At 45.0% G+C, this 13,595-nt stretch overlaps 1 protein-coding gene across 1 annotated transcript in view; it reads right to left on the bottom strand.

Moving 5' to 3' along the window:
• Positions 1–13,595, bottom strand: part of wwc3 (WWC family member 3) — an 84,002-nt gene that overhangs the window by 63,313 nt on the left and 7,094 nt on the right. Inside the window, exons 3-5 of the mRNA XM_037674370.1 lie at positions 13,062–13,191; positions 739–888; positions 464–537 (exon numbers count right to left, since the gene is read on the bottom strand). Coding sequence (XP_037530298.1) covers positions 464–537; positions 739–888; positions 13,062–13,191 — 354 coding nt within the window. The remainder of the gene's footprint in view (positions 1–463; positions 538–738; positions 889–13,061; positions 13,192–13,595) is intronic.

Raw genomic sequence — 13,595 nt, 5'->3', positions numbered from 1 at the left:
TATATATATATATATATGATTGTGTGTGTGTGTATATATATATATATATAAACATAGATAACATGGATGGATGATAGCTAGACAGCTAGATGATAGACAGACAGACAGACAGACAGACATACAGCTAGATACATACATACATGCACTGTAATGACATAGAAGTGCAGAGTCTGTGTATTAGGCCATATTACAGTGGAGCAGACTGTAGGCAATCCTGTTTCTGAGTTTGCCCACAAAGTCAGCACACAGTCAGCAGCAGCAAGGCCAGAGAAGAATGTGACCACCCAGCTTTTTCTGCTGGCCAGACATCGCTCAGAAGCCATGGCCAGTGTGCACAAATACTATTCATAACACACACTCCCACTCTTCAGTGCACAGGGCCTGAGGACCAAGATGTAGGGGGCTGACAGTGCCAGTGTGCTAAGATGCCAAACCGGCAAAACAAACAGCTGCACACACTTACTTTTTCTTGGCTTCTTCGTACTGCCAGTTGAGTTTCACCTTGTCCACCAAATTGGAGGAATTTGGCGAACAAAACTTCAGAAAAACAGAAGATAAAGCATCTGTCAACAGCTTGATAGCTTTGATAACGTGCTCATAATATTAGCAGTTAGTCACATAAGATGTGTGAAGGGAGTAAAACAAGCCTGCTCCTGTGTAAATCAGATAATCTAGTCAATATTTGAGCTGCTGCTAAGAATTTTAAGCTTGACAGGGAGAAGTTGTAGTGCCTCCTACCTCTCCCATGATGTCTGTCTGACAGCTGGTGTCACAGTACTGCTGGAGACTGCACGAACTCCCAACGGTTCCGGTGCTGTTTACCGCATCGCTGGTCGAGTCACTGATTGACAGGCTGCGTTGAAAGTTCATTGTCAGCTTAGCCAGACTCTGCAACATAAATTATTGATTTATTAAAAATAATAATAATAATAGACGCCTTCCAAAACAACCCTGCAAGAGTCGACAATAGAGTGAAATGTGTTTATGCAAAAGAACTCAATTTAATATTCAAAAGGGGATCTGCGGTGGAAGTGGTCTCCAGCCACAAGTACTTGGGTGTACACCTGAATGCAGGGCTTAATTTGTAAACTGATTGATGCCGGAAGGGGGGTGCGCATGGGTGGGGGGTCCGTGGGTCCTCTCACAGAATATTTTGAATAACAGAGATGCCATTTCCTGCATTTTGGTATATTTTAACGGGTTGCTATACATCAACATTTACCTACATTTGTAAACACTTAATAAAATTATTTTGGAGAGCAACTGCAGGTTGTGTGAAGCAGCTCCGATTCTGTCAGGTGTCCTAAACCCCCCTCCTCCCCCTCCTCCCCCCTCCTCCCTCCCCTCACTTCACGGTTCTGAGCTGAACTCTTCTCCATTCTCGCTCCAGTCTTGTGGCACCATTTGAAGCACCTGAAGGATTCAATTCTCTGTTGTCCAACTAAGGACAATCCATCCATCCATCCATCAATCCATCCATCCATCAATCCATCCATCCATCCATCAATCCATCCATCCATCAATCCATCCATCCATCCATCCATCAATCCAACAATCCATCAATCCAACAATCCATCAATCCAACAATCCATCAATCCATCCATCAATCCATCCATCCATCAATCCATCCATCCATCAATCCAACAATCCATCAATCCAACAATCCATCCATCCATCAATCCATCCATCCATCCATCCATCCATCCAATTTTTATTAAAGTAAACTGGACTGTGTTTTTGACATTTTGATCCTGTTGTTATTTGGACAAATTCGCACCGTTGTTTTGAAACGTGACGTATAATGTGAATAACACATCAAACATTTCTCTCTTTGTATTTTTTTTTTTTTTTACAGTAAGCTTTTTTATTTATTATGTCTGAAATGTAGCAGGAGTTCAGACACCTGCTGTTGTGTGTGCGTGCTGGGTAGAGATTGGAGACGTTTCTGTGCGTAACGTGCACTGTCTGCAGAGCATTTATTTATTCTGTTGAATAAATGATCGCTTGTTTCGGGGGTCTGAGAGGAAGAGAGAGCGGGTGTTTTTCAGTGCGCCGCCCTGCTGAGGAGGGACAATATTTGGAGAGGAGGAGGAGACAAGGACTCTGCGCAACACCTCTGTGCGTAAATGTGACTATCTGATGCATCCTCAGGGAAGATTCAGTTTTGTGTTGTGTGTTTCCTTGACTGATGAAGCCTTCCGGATCGAAGGCGAAACGTTTCAGCACAAAAAAAATAAACTGTCCAGATGACCTGACGGAAAAATGTTGGATTGTATACCTGGATTATTGAGCATAGACTTTGTTGTCTTCTCTCGTTGTATTTGTTAATAAATAATCAAACTAAAAATGGCGATGACTTTGAACTTTTAGGGGCGGAGCTGCCAGATCCGAGGAAAGAGTTTCCGGAACATAAGTCAAAATGAAAGAGTTCCTGGATCTTGTTCCGGCAGGATCCGGCTCAAATTAACCACTGACTAAATGACAACCTCAGCTGGAGCAACAACACCACCAGCCTGATGAAGAAAGCTCATCAGAGACTCTACTTCCTCAGGCGGCTGAGACGAGCTGGTCTGGAAGCTCAGTCCTCACCTCCTTCTACAGGTGTGCAGTGGAGAGCATCCTGTGCTCCAGCATCAACGTGTGGCATGGAGGCTGCACAGCTGCAGAAAGAAAAGCTTTGCAGAGAGTGGTGAAGGCTGTGTGCCTGTATGGAAATATACCTGGCTAGAGAAATGTCACTTCCTGGTAAACGAGGTAGGCAGAGTATAAAAGGAGGTGGTAATGCTCATTCTGGCACCTGTTTTCCTCCTGCTCCCACTACGTGGTTTGCAACCTGTGGGGTTTGGTTGTGGCTGAGCAGCTGATCATGTTGTGCATGCTGTTATGGCCTTGGTGGGGTAGGTGTCCTCTTCTGTTGCACTATAGTTGATCTTTATAGAGTGCTCATCTTAGTGTGATCGCAGGTGAACACCAAGCTTACTGCTTTACTCCTCCTCCTCCTGTGTGTGTGTGACTGCATGTGTGTGTCAGCAGGTGAGTAGCTGAGTCCCAACTCATTGTCAGCTTCAAATTTAATACTGTTTGATAGTGACTAGTTGACTGAATTTTATAGGTCCTTTGTTGAAGTTGGGACCACTGCTGTTTTGTCTCCACTGAAGTTACAACTGTTTCGTCTCTGTGGAAGATTACCATTGTTATGGCTCTATGGAGGACCACTGCTGTTTGGGTTCTCCAGATTATTGCACTTAATAGCCTCCAGACGCCTGTGGCTGCTTCACTGGACTTCTCCACAACAAATTGTTTGGGGTGCAGTCCCTAAGCACTCATGTCAGTGGAGTGGGTAATTAGCCACCCACCTGGGTCTGGACCACACTTTTAAACTGATTATTTGATTTGTTAAAGTATTTAAAATGTATTTAAAAAGTAATTATAAAAATGGAAATGAATAAATTGTTTTTTAAATTTGCAAGCCTGTCTCAGATGTCCCAAATATTTTTTGTAAGATCTCTGAACCGGTGTGCTTTGAAAATTGAATAATCTTAATTAGAACCACAGGGTACCACCACAGCTGCACAGAAGATGTTGGAGTCAGCCTCCACACTGTCACAGACATTTACACCTCTAGATGAAGGAAGAGGGCCACTTGCATCATGAAGGACCACACTCACCCAGCACACACACTTTTTGCCCCACTCCCCTCAGGAAGGAGGTTGAGGAGCATTAAGTGTAGAACCACTAGACTGAGGAACAGCTTCTACCCTGAGGCTGTTAGACTCATGAATCTCTAACTAGAATAATCACTGTGAAAAATCACATCATGTTGCTGCTGATCTGTTTCATGTTGCTGCTGATCTGTTTCATGTTGCTGCTGATCTGTTTCATGTTGCTGCTGATCTGTTTCATGTTGTTGTGTTCATGCGTGCTCAAGTAGATGCCATTTCCTGCATTCTGGTGTATTTTCCAATGGTTTATTACAGTAGATTAACATGAAACAAAAGATGCAAACTCATTATTGAAATTTCTGACTACAAAGTTGCAGCTTTGCAGATAAGGCGCATTCACTTCAGGACAAATTGAGGTCACCGATTGGTCAGTTGCTAATGTGCCTACTGGATTGATTGATAGGTGGGTCGAGGATTCGACTACTCCAAAAAAATAAAAATAAATCATAGATTTTACTGGCCCACTTTAAGACTGTCTTTTATTCCATATTTATTCCATATTTGTTCAATATTTTGGTGAATCTAAGGTTTGAGAACTGAGTTGCCTTACACAATCCTGATGGTTTCTTTATTTTTCAGGGATGCTGAGTTAAAATTTGGGGGCACTTGAGCACCCCCAAAAAGAGGCTAAAATCACCAATGAAGCCAGTTCATGTTTATAATTTAATTTTAAACGCTTTGTGATTTATGTGTATTAAGTGCTGGATTATTTCTCATTTACTAGCTGTTTAGTTATCCCACACCGGGGTCAGCTGCGCCTCGTCATCCCCTCCCTGCTCCATGCACTTTGCTCTGTGTCAGTAGCAGTCCTGTTTCATTTAGCCACCCACAAACTCACAAAGGACTAGACTGAACTTGGTCAAAGAAGATCCAACAATACTGAGAAAGAGCAACGACCGTTGTGTGTAAAGAAGCTCGGTTTGGGGAGCAGCAGGGCTGAATTTCAGCCACATCCTGCTGGAACAAAATCCGGGAACTCTCTTCTTTTGACAGGGTGCATTCCAGCAACTGTTTGCTTGGATCCGGCAACTCAAATCTCTGCCCCTAAAAGTCCAAAGTCATTGCACATTTTTATTTTGAATATATATTAAAAATACAATGAGGGGAGACGTTGCCCTTGGCCCAGCAGACCCAGTCTGTGGAGTGGATGTTTTGGACGTAGCACACGCACCAGCTCGCGCGCACACTCCTGCCCACCATAGACATGAACGGAATGTCCTGTGGAAATGAAGTGTCTTCATCCAACACCTTCAGCAGTGCACCCTGTGGACAGTGCACGTTACGCACAGGAGCGTCTCCAGACAGCTCTACAGAGCACACACAACTGCTGATGTGTCGGAACTCACGCATACATTTCAGCATTTCAGACAGAATAAATAAAAAAAGCTTTCAGTAAAAAAAATAAAAATACAACAAGAAATGTTTGCAGTGTTATTCACATTACATCATGTTTCAAAACAACAGCACTAATTTGTCAAAATAACAGCGATCAAAATGTCGAAAAGATAGTCCATGTCATAGTCTGCACCTTTTGTCTGTTTTCTTTGTGTGTATCTTGCCTTCATTTCCTTTCCTGTTCTGTCATAATCTGTCCTCTTGTCTATAATTTTTGTGCTTATCCTTCTCTTGGTTCCTTTTTCTGTTCCTAGAGCTTTGCCTCCATCATGTGGTCTGTCAAAGTTACAACTCCCTCATTAAGTTCCAATCTTCTTCACCTGTTGTCCTCCCAGATGTTTGTCATTTGTCTCATCAGTGTTGGCATATTTAAGTCAGTGTGTTCTGTTGTCTGGTATCTGGGCATTTCCTCATGAAGACTACCTGGCTCCTGTTTCATGTCCTGCACTAAGTCCGGGTTTTTGTCTCCCTTCATGACCTTGTATTATTCATGTAAGTTTTTGCTGCCACATCAGCCCTTTTGTTTATTTTTTTACTAAATACTTTTTCCTTCACTCTTTACCTGAGTTGTCTGAGTCCTCCCTGCATTTTTGGGTTCCAAACCAATACCGGTTCCTTACAGAATGACCAGATTAAACTGAACCCAGTAGAAGGATGACAACAATTTTTGAGTTTCTCTCCCACCAAGCAGAAATGACTCTCCAGCGGGACATGGAGAGGAGAGAGACTCAGTTCATGGGCACCCACCTGGATATAAAGCCTGTTTCCTCCTACCCACCTCAGTGGTTTCATGAGAGGCCTTTGGAGGAGGAACCACATGACAACATGGAGTTCTGGTTCACCCCTGGTCCAAGTTCACGCCGCTGCCGTAAAAGGAGCCTACGGCGGACTCGGCTCCAACCCAATGAGCTTCCTGCTTCTCCTGCATCTCCTCAGCTGACCACAAAGCAGCTAAGTGCAGCCCACCCAACCATGAAGCAGCTGAATCCACTTCCCTGTGTCTCAGTGGGGGTCGGCCATGATGCCCCAACTACCAGTGTCTCAGTGGAGGTCGGCCATGATGCCCCAACTACCAGTGTCTCAGTGGGGGCCGGCCACGATGCCCCACCCACCAGTGTCTCAGTGGGGGTTGGCCACGACGCCCCACCCATCAGTTTCTCAGTGGGGGTCGACCACGATGCCCCACCCACCAGTTTCTCAGTGGGGTCTGCCACGACACTCTACGCACCAGTTTCTCAGTGGGGGTCGACCTCAACGCCTCACCCACCAGTATCTCAGTGAGGGTCGGCTGCGACGCCCCACCTTCCAGTATCTCAGAGGGGGTCGGCTGCGACGCCCCACCTTCCAGTGTCTCAGTGGGGGTCGGCCACAATGCTTCATCCTTCAGTGTGTTGTAGGAGTCGGCCCTGATGTCTCTCAGCTGTCCGGCATCTTTGAGCCCCCTAGAGATCCCACGCCTTCAGAGAGACCCATACTTTCAGAAGGTCCCAAGTTGTTGAAAGAGGGTACCAGGCCAGCTGCAGCCTCCAAGACCCCCACATCGGCTGCTGCCACCGAAGACCTCCATGTTGGCTACCGCCTCCAAGACCCTCATGTTGGCATCTGCTTATAATACCCCCATGTCATCTGCCACCTCCATGACAACCATGTCGGCTGCAGACCCCATGCCAACCATGTCTGCAACAGACCCCACAATCTCCTTGTCAGCTTCAGACCCCACGATCTCCTCATCAGCTTCAGACCCCACGACCTCCATGCTTGCTGCAGACCACACAAACTCTTCGCCAGCTACAGACCCTTCATCTCCTGTAGCCAGCACCCTCTCCTCTGCCTCTGGCGGTGCCTGTTCAGTCCGGCGAGGCTGAAACTTCTAAGGGCCCACACCAGCCAATGAATCGGCAGAGACTAATTGAGGCTGAACCCTCTAAGGTCCCACTTCTGCCGACGTAGAGACAGAGACTTGGTGACAGCCCACCTTCACGTCTCAGTGGGCGTCAAGGACAACAGCCTGCCTCCACGCCTCGCAGTGGGCGTCGAGGACAACAGCCCACCTTCCACGCCTCCTGAGGGGTCTACGCCTTCCACGTCTCCTGAGGGGTCTTCGGTGCCTGCAGAGCCTGAGGGTTCTTCGTCTTGTCCTAGTTCCTCACCTCATCCTGGTTCCTCACCTCGTCCTGAGGTGTCCACATCTCGTCCTGAGGTGTCCACATCTTGACCTGAGGTGTCCATGCCGCATGGCTGCTCTACAGCATCCACTGATCTGCTCCGGCGTGTGGGATGGCCTCCCAGCCGCCCACCAGAACTCTGGCCTTGCTCTGGACAGCCTCCCGGCTGTCTGTCTCAACTTTTGCCACTGAGTGTGACAGTTCCCTAGTCGTCTGCCTGTATTTAGTTTTTCCCTGGTCTGATCCTGTCGGTTTGTGTTTTTGATTCTTGTGTGTGTGTGTGTGTGTGTGTGTGGGGGGGGGTGTCTTGGTGCCCTCCATCCTGGTGTTTCTCCCCTCCACCCAACCGGTCTGTTTCTTGTGTCTGGTCTTTAGGACGTTAGGAGCCGTCCCTTGATGGGAGGACTCTGTCATAGTCTGCTCTTTTTGTCTGTTTTCTTTGTGTTTATCTTGTCTATATTTAATTTCCTGTTCTGTCATAATCTGCCCTCTTGTCTGTAATTTTTGTGCTTATCCTTCTCTTGGTTCCTTTCTCTGTTTCTAGTGTTTTGCCTCCATCATGTGGTCTGTCAAAGTTACTCCTTACTCATTAAGTTCCAGTTTTCTTCACCTGTTGTTCCTCCCAGCTATTTTGTCATTTGTCTCGTCAGTGTTGGTGTATTTAAATCTGTGTGTTCTTTTATCTGGTATGTGGGTATTTCCTAGAGGTGTAACGGTACGCTAAAATCACATTTCGGTTCGGTTCGATTTCAAGGAGGGCTCGGTTCGGTTAATTTTCAGCACAAAAAAAGACAAAATGAAGACTTACAAAATGTTTATTTTGAAAATAAGCCAAGTAAACAATACATTTGAATAAAAATAAATAAAAGCGACCCATTTGGATGATATTTTAAATAAACGGCACTCTATATGATAAATAAACTATACTAACAATAATGAAAATCTTATTAAATACAATAACAGTCAGAACCAGAACAATAAACCGCAACAGACCGTTTACAATCTAACTAGTAAAGTTTTAAGTTTTTGGCCAAAAAGACCAACTTGTCCACATTTTCTGCCAAAATCACAGATCTAGTTTCAGTGAATATCTCCAGCTGTGGTGAAAACCGCTCACTAACAGTAGCAGGAATAAAGAGGTAGCACACTGCTAATTTTGCAGTGTGGCTATATTTGGCCTCAGTACTCACAACCTCTTGGACCTGCTCCCACAGGTGGGACAGGTCCCTGGAAAAGTTCAGAGTTCATTCATCACAGACTTCTTAGCTGGAGGTGATCTCTGGTGGATTTCCCTGAATATAAAGAAAACTCAGCTGCTGTCTCTGTCCCAGATCCATCCATCAATCTATCCATTTACCCACTTCTTCCATTTTGGGTCACGGGGGTCGTCGGTGCCCATGTCCAGCAGTCACTGTGTGAGGGGCGGGGGACACCCTGGACGGGTCGCAAGTCCATCACAGGGCCACATAGAGACAAACGAGACAAACAACCATTCACTCTCTCTCTCATCTAGGGACAATTTAGAGTCACCAGTCAGTCTAACATGCATGTTTTTGGTCTGTGGGAGGAAACTGGAGCACCTGGAGAAAACCCACGCATGCACGGAGAGAACATGTAAACTCCACCCAGAAAGGCCCCTGGACCGGAATTTGAACCAGGGACCTGCTCGCTGAGAGGCAGCAGCTCTACCCGTTGCGCCACCGTGCTGTCCCTCTGTCACAGACTGGAAATAAAACACAAATAGGTTAAAAAAAAAAAGTTAATAAGATTATAATTTTAAATTAAAAAAGTTAATTAGATAATAATAAAAGAACAATACCTCTTCTTGAATGGTTGTTATGAAGTGGTTGAACCTCTCGTTCATCATCATCATCATCATCAGGGCAGGACTTCAATCAGCTCCAGGGCTTGTTGACAATATCAGTTTTAACTTTTTCATAAAGTGCTGCTACAACTTTTTGGCTGAAGTGTTGATGTGATGGGATGTCGTAGCGGGGCTCAATAACTTTAAAGCCGGCGCATCAACAACATAAACGTAGATCCAGAGCTTTAAAAACTCCTGCAGCTTGCGTTATTGATCTGGACCGATCTGAATGACCTGATAAAGATTGTTTAAATGCTGCTGTTATCTGTGTTTGCAACAAGCTGCTTTTCTTGCTTGTAGAAGAGACGTTCACGTTCGGATGATGTCGTTTCAAGTGCGTTAACAAGTTAGACGTGTTGCTGCTGCAGATCCACTCTCCGTGAAACGTCGACACACAGCTTTGGATTTGTTCACTTGTCTTTTAACAAGAAAGCCATAATGTTCCCAAACAGGAGACCGCAAGGAAAAGCTAGGATGCTAATGCTACGTGTGCTGCAAGATAATAGCGCCGTGCTGAAACATGCTTAGAAACTATAGTTCCATGGCGCATAATCTCTCGTTAATAAAATTTAATGAGTGAAATAATAACCGAAACGGTACACATGTGGAATGAACCCAACGTGCCGTACTGAAATGGTTCGGTACCCCCCGTGTACCATTACACCAGTCCTTCTCAAATAGTGGGGCGCGCCCCCGGAGCAATGCCAGGGGGGTGCAAGTGACCCGGGGAACATTTTGTGGCAGGGAGTAGTTTTTTTTTTTTTTCTCACCGTTCTCATTGTGTCAGGGTGCGTTCGGCAACTGTTTGCTAAAATCTGTCAACTCTCAGTCTGACTAATAATACAGTTATGAACAAACATGTCTGTCTTGTCGTTTGGGGAGCCATGATTGAACCGTGTCGCTGTGACACCTCCCCAGCTGATGACGCTCTGGACGCTTGTCACCCACAGCACGCATGCGACAGAGAATAAACTCAAAGCGGGAGCGTGACCTGCCCCTCTTCCTCTTTTACTTTAACTATTTTTTTTAGTTTGTCAAAGCACAATTTGTGTTTTTTAATACAGAAGTAATGTTTAATAAATGTTAGGACTCTGTTCTTTACTAACAAGATATGTTTTGTCATTAAACAACTTGTCAGGTTCTTGTGAGTGTGTTCCCTTGGACAACCCCCCAGCCAGCTCGCTCACTCTTGAGCTCTTTGCAGCTTCTCTGCTGTTGCTGCTCTGAAGACCACGTCCAGGTCCAGGTCCAGGTCCAGGTCCAGGTAAACATGGAGCAGGAGCTGAGAGCTGCAGGATCACGTTTCAAACTCTGCTTCAAAAAGCTGTGCACTGCAAAACGTGCTCATTGTAGCCATTGATCCTGACTTCCTCATTTTGATTAAACACAAAAAACCAGCACAAATTGTTTCATTCATTTTTGTTTTGTAGGTCAAAGTGTTGTATATAACACTCCTGAATTAAAATGTTGCGGATCGATTTGAATTTATTATTTATTGATTGTATTTAATGTGATTGTTCAGTATCAAATGGTCAAAAACGTTTACAGTTTAAATAAGGATATATTTTTTTAAATTTCAGACAAATTGATGAACTTTAAGCCTTTTCTGTTACAGACTATAAAACAATGTTAATAATCTTTGTTGTAAGTTGATCTATATTTATTTATTTAATTAATTTTAATAAGTTATGCAGAGCAGCACGGTGGTGCAGCTGGTAGAGCTGCTGCCTCTCAGCGAGCAGGTCCCTGGTTCAAACCCTGGTCCAGGGGCCTTTCTGGGTGGAGTTTGCATGTTCTCTCCGTGCATGCGTGGGTTTTCTCCAGGTACTCCAGTTTCCTCCCACAGTCCAAAAACATGCATGTTAGACTGATTGGTAACTCTAAATTGTTCCTAGGTGTGAGTGAGAGAGTGAATGGTTGTTTGTCTCGTTTGTCTCTATGTGTCCCTGTGATGGACTTGCGACCCGTCCAGGGTGTCCCCCGCCCCTCACACAGTGATTGCTGGACATGGGCACCAGCGACCCCCGTGACCCTAAATGGAACAAGCGGGTAAAGATAATGGATGGATGGATGGATGGAAGTTATGCAGAGGTGCATTTATAACAATTTTTTAGACAAATTATACTATTTACAGTCGCGGCAGAGAGTTGGGGGGGGGGGGGGAAAAATTTTTACTTCTTCCTGGGGGGGCGTAACTGAAAATAATTGAGAAGCACTGCGTTACACCCCTAGTTTTTCCTCACGAAGACTCCTGGTTCCTGTTTCATGTCCTGGTTTTTGTCTCCCTGCATGACCTTGTATTATTCATGTACATTTTTGCTGCCACGGCAGCCCTTTTGTTTATCTTTTCATTAAATACTTTTTCTTTACTATTTACCTGAGTTGTCCAAGTCCTCCCTGCATTTTGGGTTTCAAAACAATACCAGATCCTTACAGTACAATTTACTTTCATAAATAAATGAATGGATAGATGGATTGTCCTTAACCGGACAACCAAGAATTGAAGCCTTCAGGTGCTTCAAACGGAGCCTCTTCAGGTGCAGTGGCAATCGAGAGTGGAGCAGGAGCAACAACACGCAGGACTGAATTCAGCAGAGAAGCGTTCGGGTCAGAACTGTGAAGGGGGGTGGGGGGGGTAAGGATGCTTGACAGAATCATAGCTACTCTACTCACACACAAGCTTGTTGCGGCTCTAAATGGTACATTAATCAAGTGTTTACATATGGTACCAGTCCACGGCCTGGTGGTGGAGGACCCTGATTTAAATAATACAGTAGTCCCTCGTTACTTTGCGTGGACTCACTCTATTGCAGTTTTTCATAGTAAGATGGGACATGACACACAATGGCTGATTGATGGATAAGCTGCACGACTGGCATGGATTTTTAATTTAAAATAAATATTTTTAAATGAGGGGCAGCACGGTGGCGCAACTGGTAGAGCTGCTGCCTCTCAGCGAGCAGGTCCCTGGTTCAAATCCCGGTCCAGGGGCCTTTCTGGGTGGAGTTTGCATGTTCTCTCCGTGCATGCGTGGGTTTTCTCCGGGTACTCCAGTTTCCTCCCACAGACCAAAAACATGCATGTTAGGCTGATTGGTAACTCTAAATTGTCCCTAGGTGTGAGTGAGAGAGTGAATGTTTGTTTGTCTCGTTTGTCTCTATGTGTCCCTGTGATGGACTTGCGACCTGTCCAGGGTGTACCCCGCCCCTCACACAATGATTGCTGGACATGGGCACCAGTGACCCCCGTGACCCAAAATGGAATAAGCGGGTAAAGATAATGGATGGATGGATGGATGGATGGATTTTTAAATGATTTAGCACAGGTGTGCAACCCACAGCTGTGGGAGAAGCTGATCAGCTGATTTCCATGGAGAGCAGAGAAGTGAGCTTGGCTGAGAGTGCAGCCAGAGGCAGAGAGCTGAAATCATGACATTCTGTGCTCTTTTAGAGCGTTTAATTTACAAACACTGTTTAGATTATTGTAAGAGTGTGGCAAGAGTTTACACTTAAATAAATTACTACTTACTACTTGCACTACTATTCCTACTGCGCAGTTTTTCACTTATCGTGGGGCTTCAGGGTTTGGATGCCCCTCGATAAACAAGGGACTACTGTAAAAGAAAAATCTGTCTCTGATGTTTGTGCATAAACACACTATGATATTAGCAGGAACTGAGTGAATGCTTTTAAAAAGTCCGACTGTACCCCTGTCCTGTAAGTATAAAATATTCGTTATCTAATAATACATCCTTGCTTTAGCTTTGCTTTTAATATTTGTGATGTTACATTTTAGCATGAAACAGGAAGCAGCAGCAGAACAGCTCACAGACACTAGAGGGCAGCATCACACATACAAACAGACTCCAACAGTACAGAAGTTATGCTGCTGGTAAAAAAAAGAAACAACAGGCACCTGGATGAGGTCCTGCCTCTCCTTCTCGCCTGTGCTGATGGCCTTCTTGATGCTCCGCAGCTCATTTAAGATGGCTTGAGCCTCGTCCAGCTTGTAGTTCGTCTGACTGCAGGACATTTTCCTGTCAATTCTGAAAACAACAACACACGAACATGAATACCGCTAAAGTTTATCCCAAAGGATTTGAGGCTTTGTGCTGTTCCCCTTGAGTATTCATTTAATATTCCACAAATGGGAAGTGGGGCGGGGACAGAGTATATGGAGGAGATGTGGCTGAGTGGTTAGAGCAGTCGTCCTCCAATGAGAGGGTTGGGGGTTCGATTCCACCAGCAGTCATATGCTGAAGTGTCCCTGGGCAAGACACTGAACCCCTCGTTGCCTCCAATGTGTTTGCCATGGGTGTATGAATGTGATTAAAGCTCTGATTAATCTCTACAGATTCAGATGATCTTTTTGTACAGATGTAGTAAAGTGCTGTATGAACTTGTAAATGGTAAATGGAGCGTACTTATATAGCACCTTTCTAACTTATCA

This window comes from Nematolebias whitei, chromosome 3, assembly GCF_014905685.2.
Source record: "Nematolebias whitei isolate Nwh7 chromosome 3, NemWhi1, whole genome shotgun sequence".
Taxonomy (NCBI): Eukaryota; Metazoa; Chordata; class Actinopteri; order Cyprinodontiformes; family Rivulidae; genus Nematolebias; species Nematolebias whitei.
This window is presented reverse-complemented; position numbering and strand designations above follow the sequence as displayed.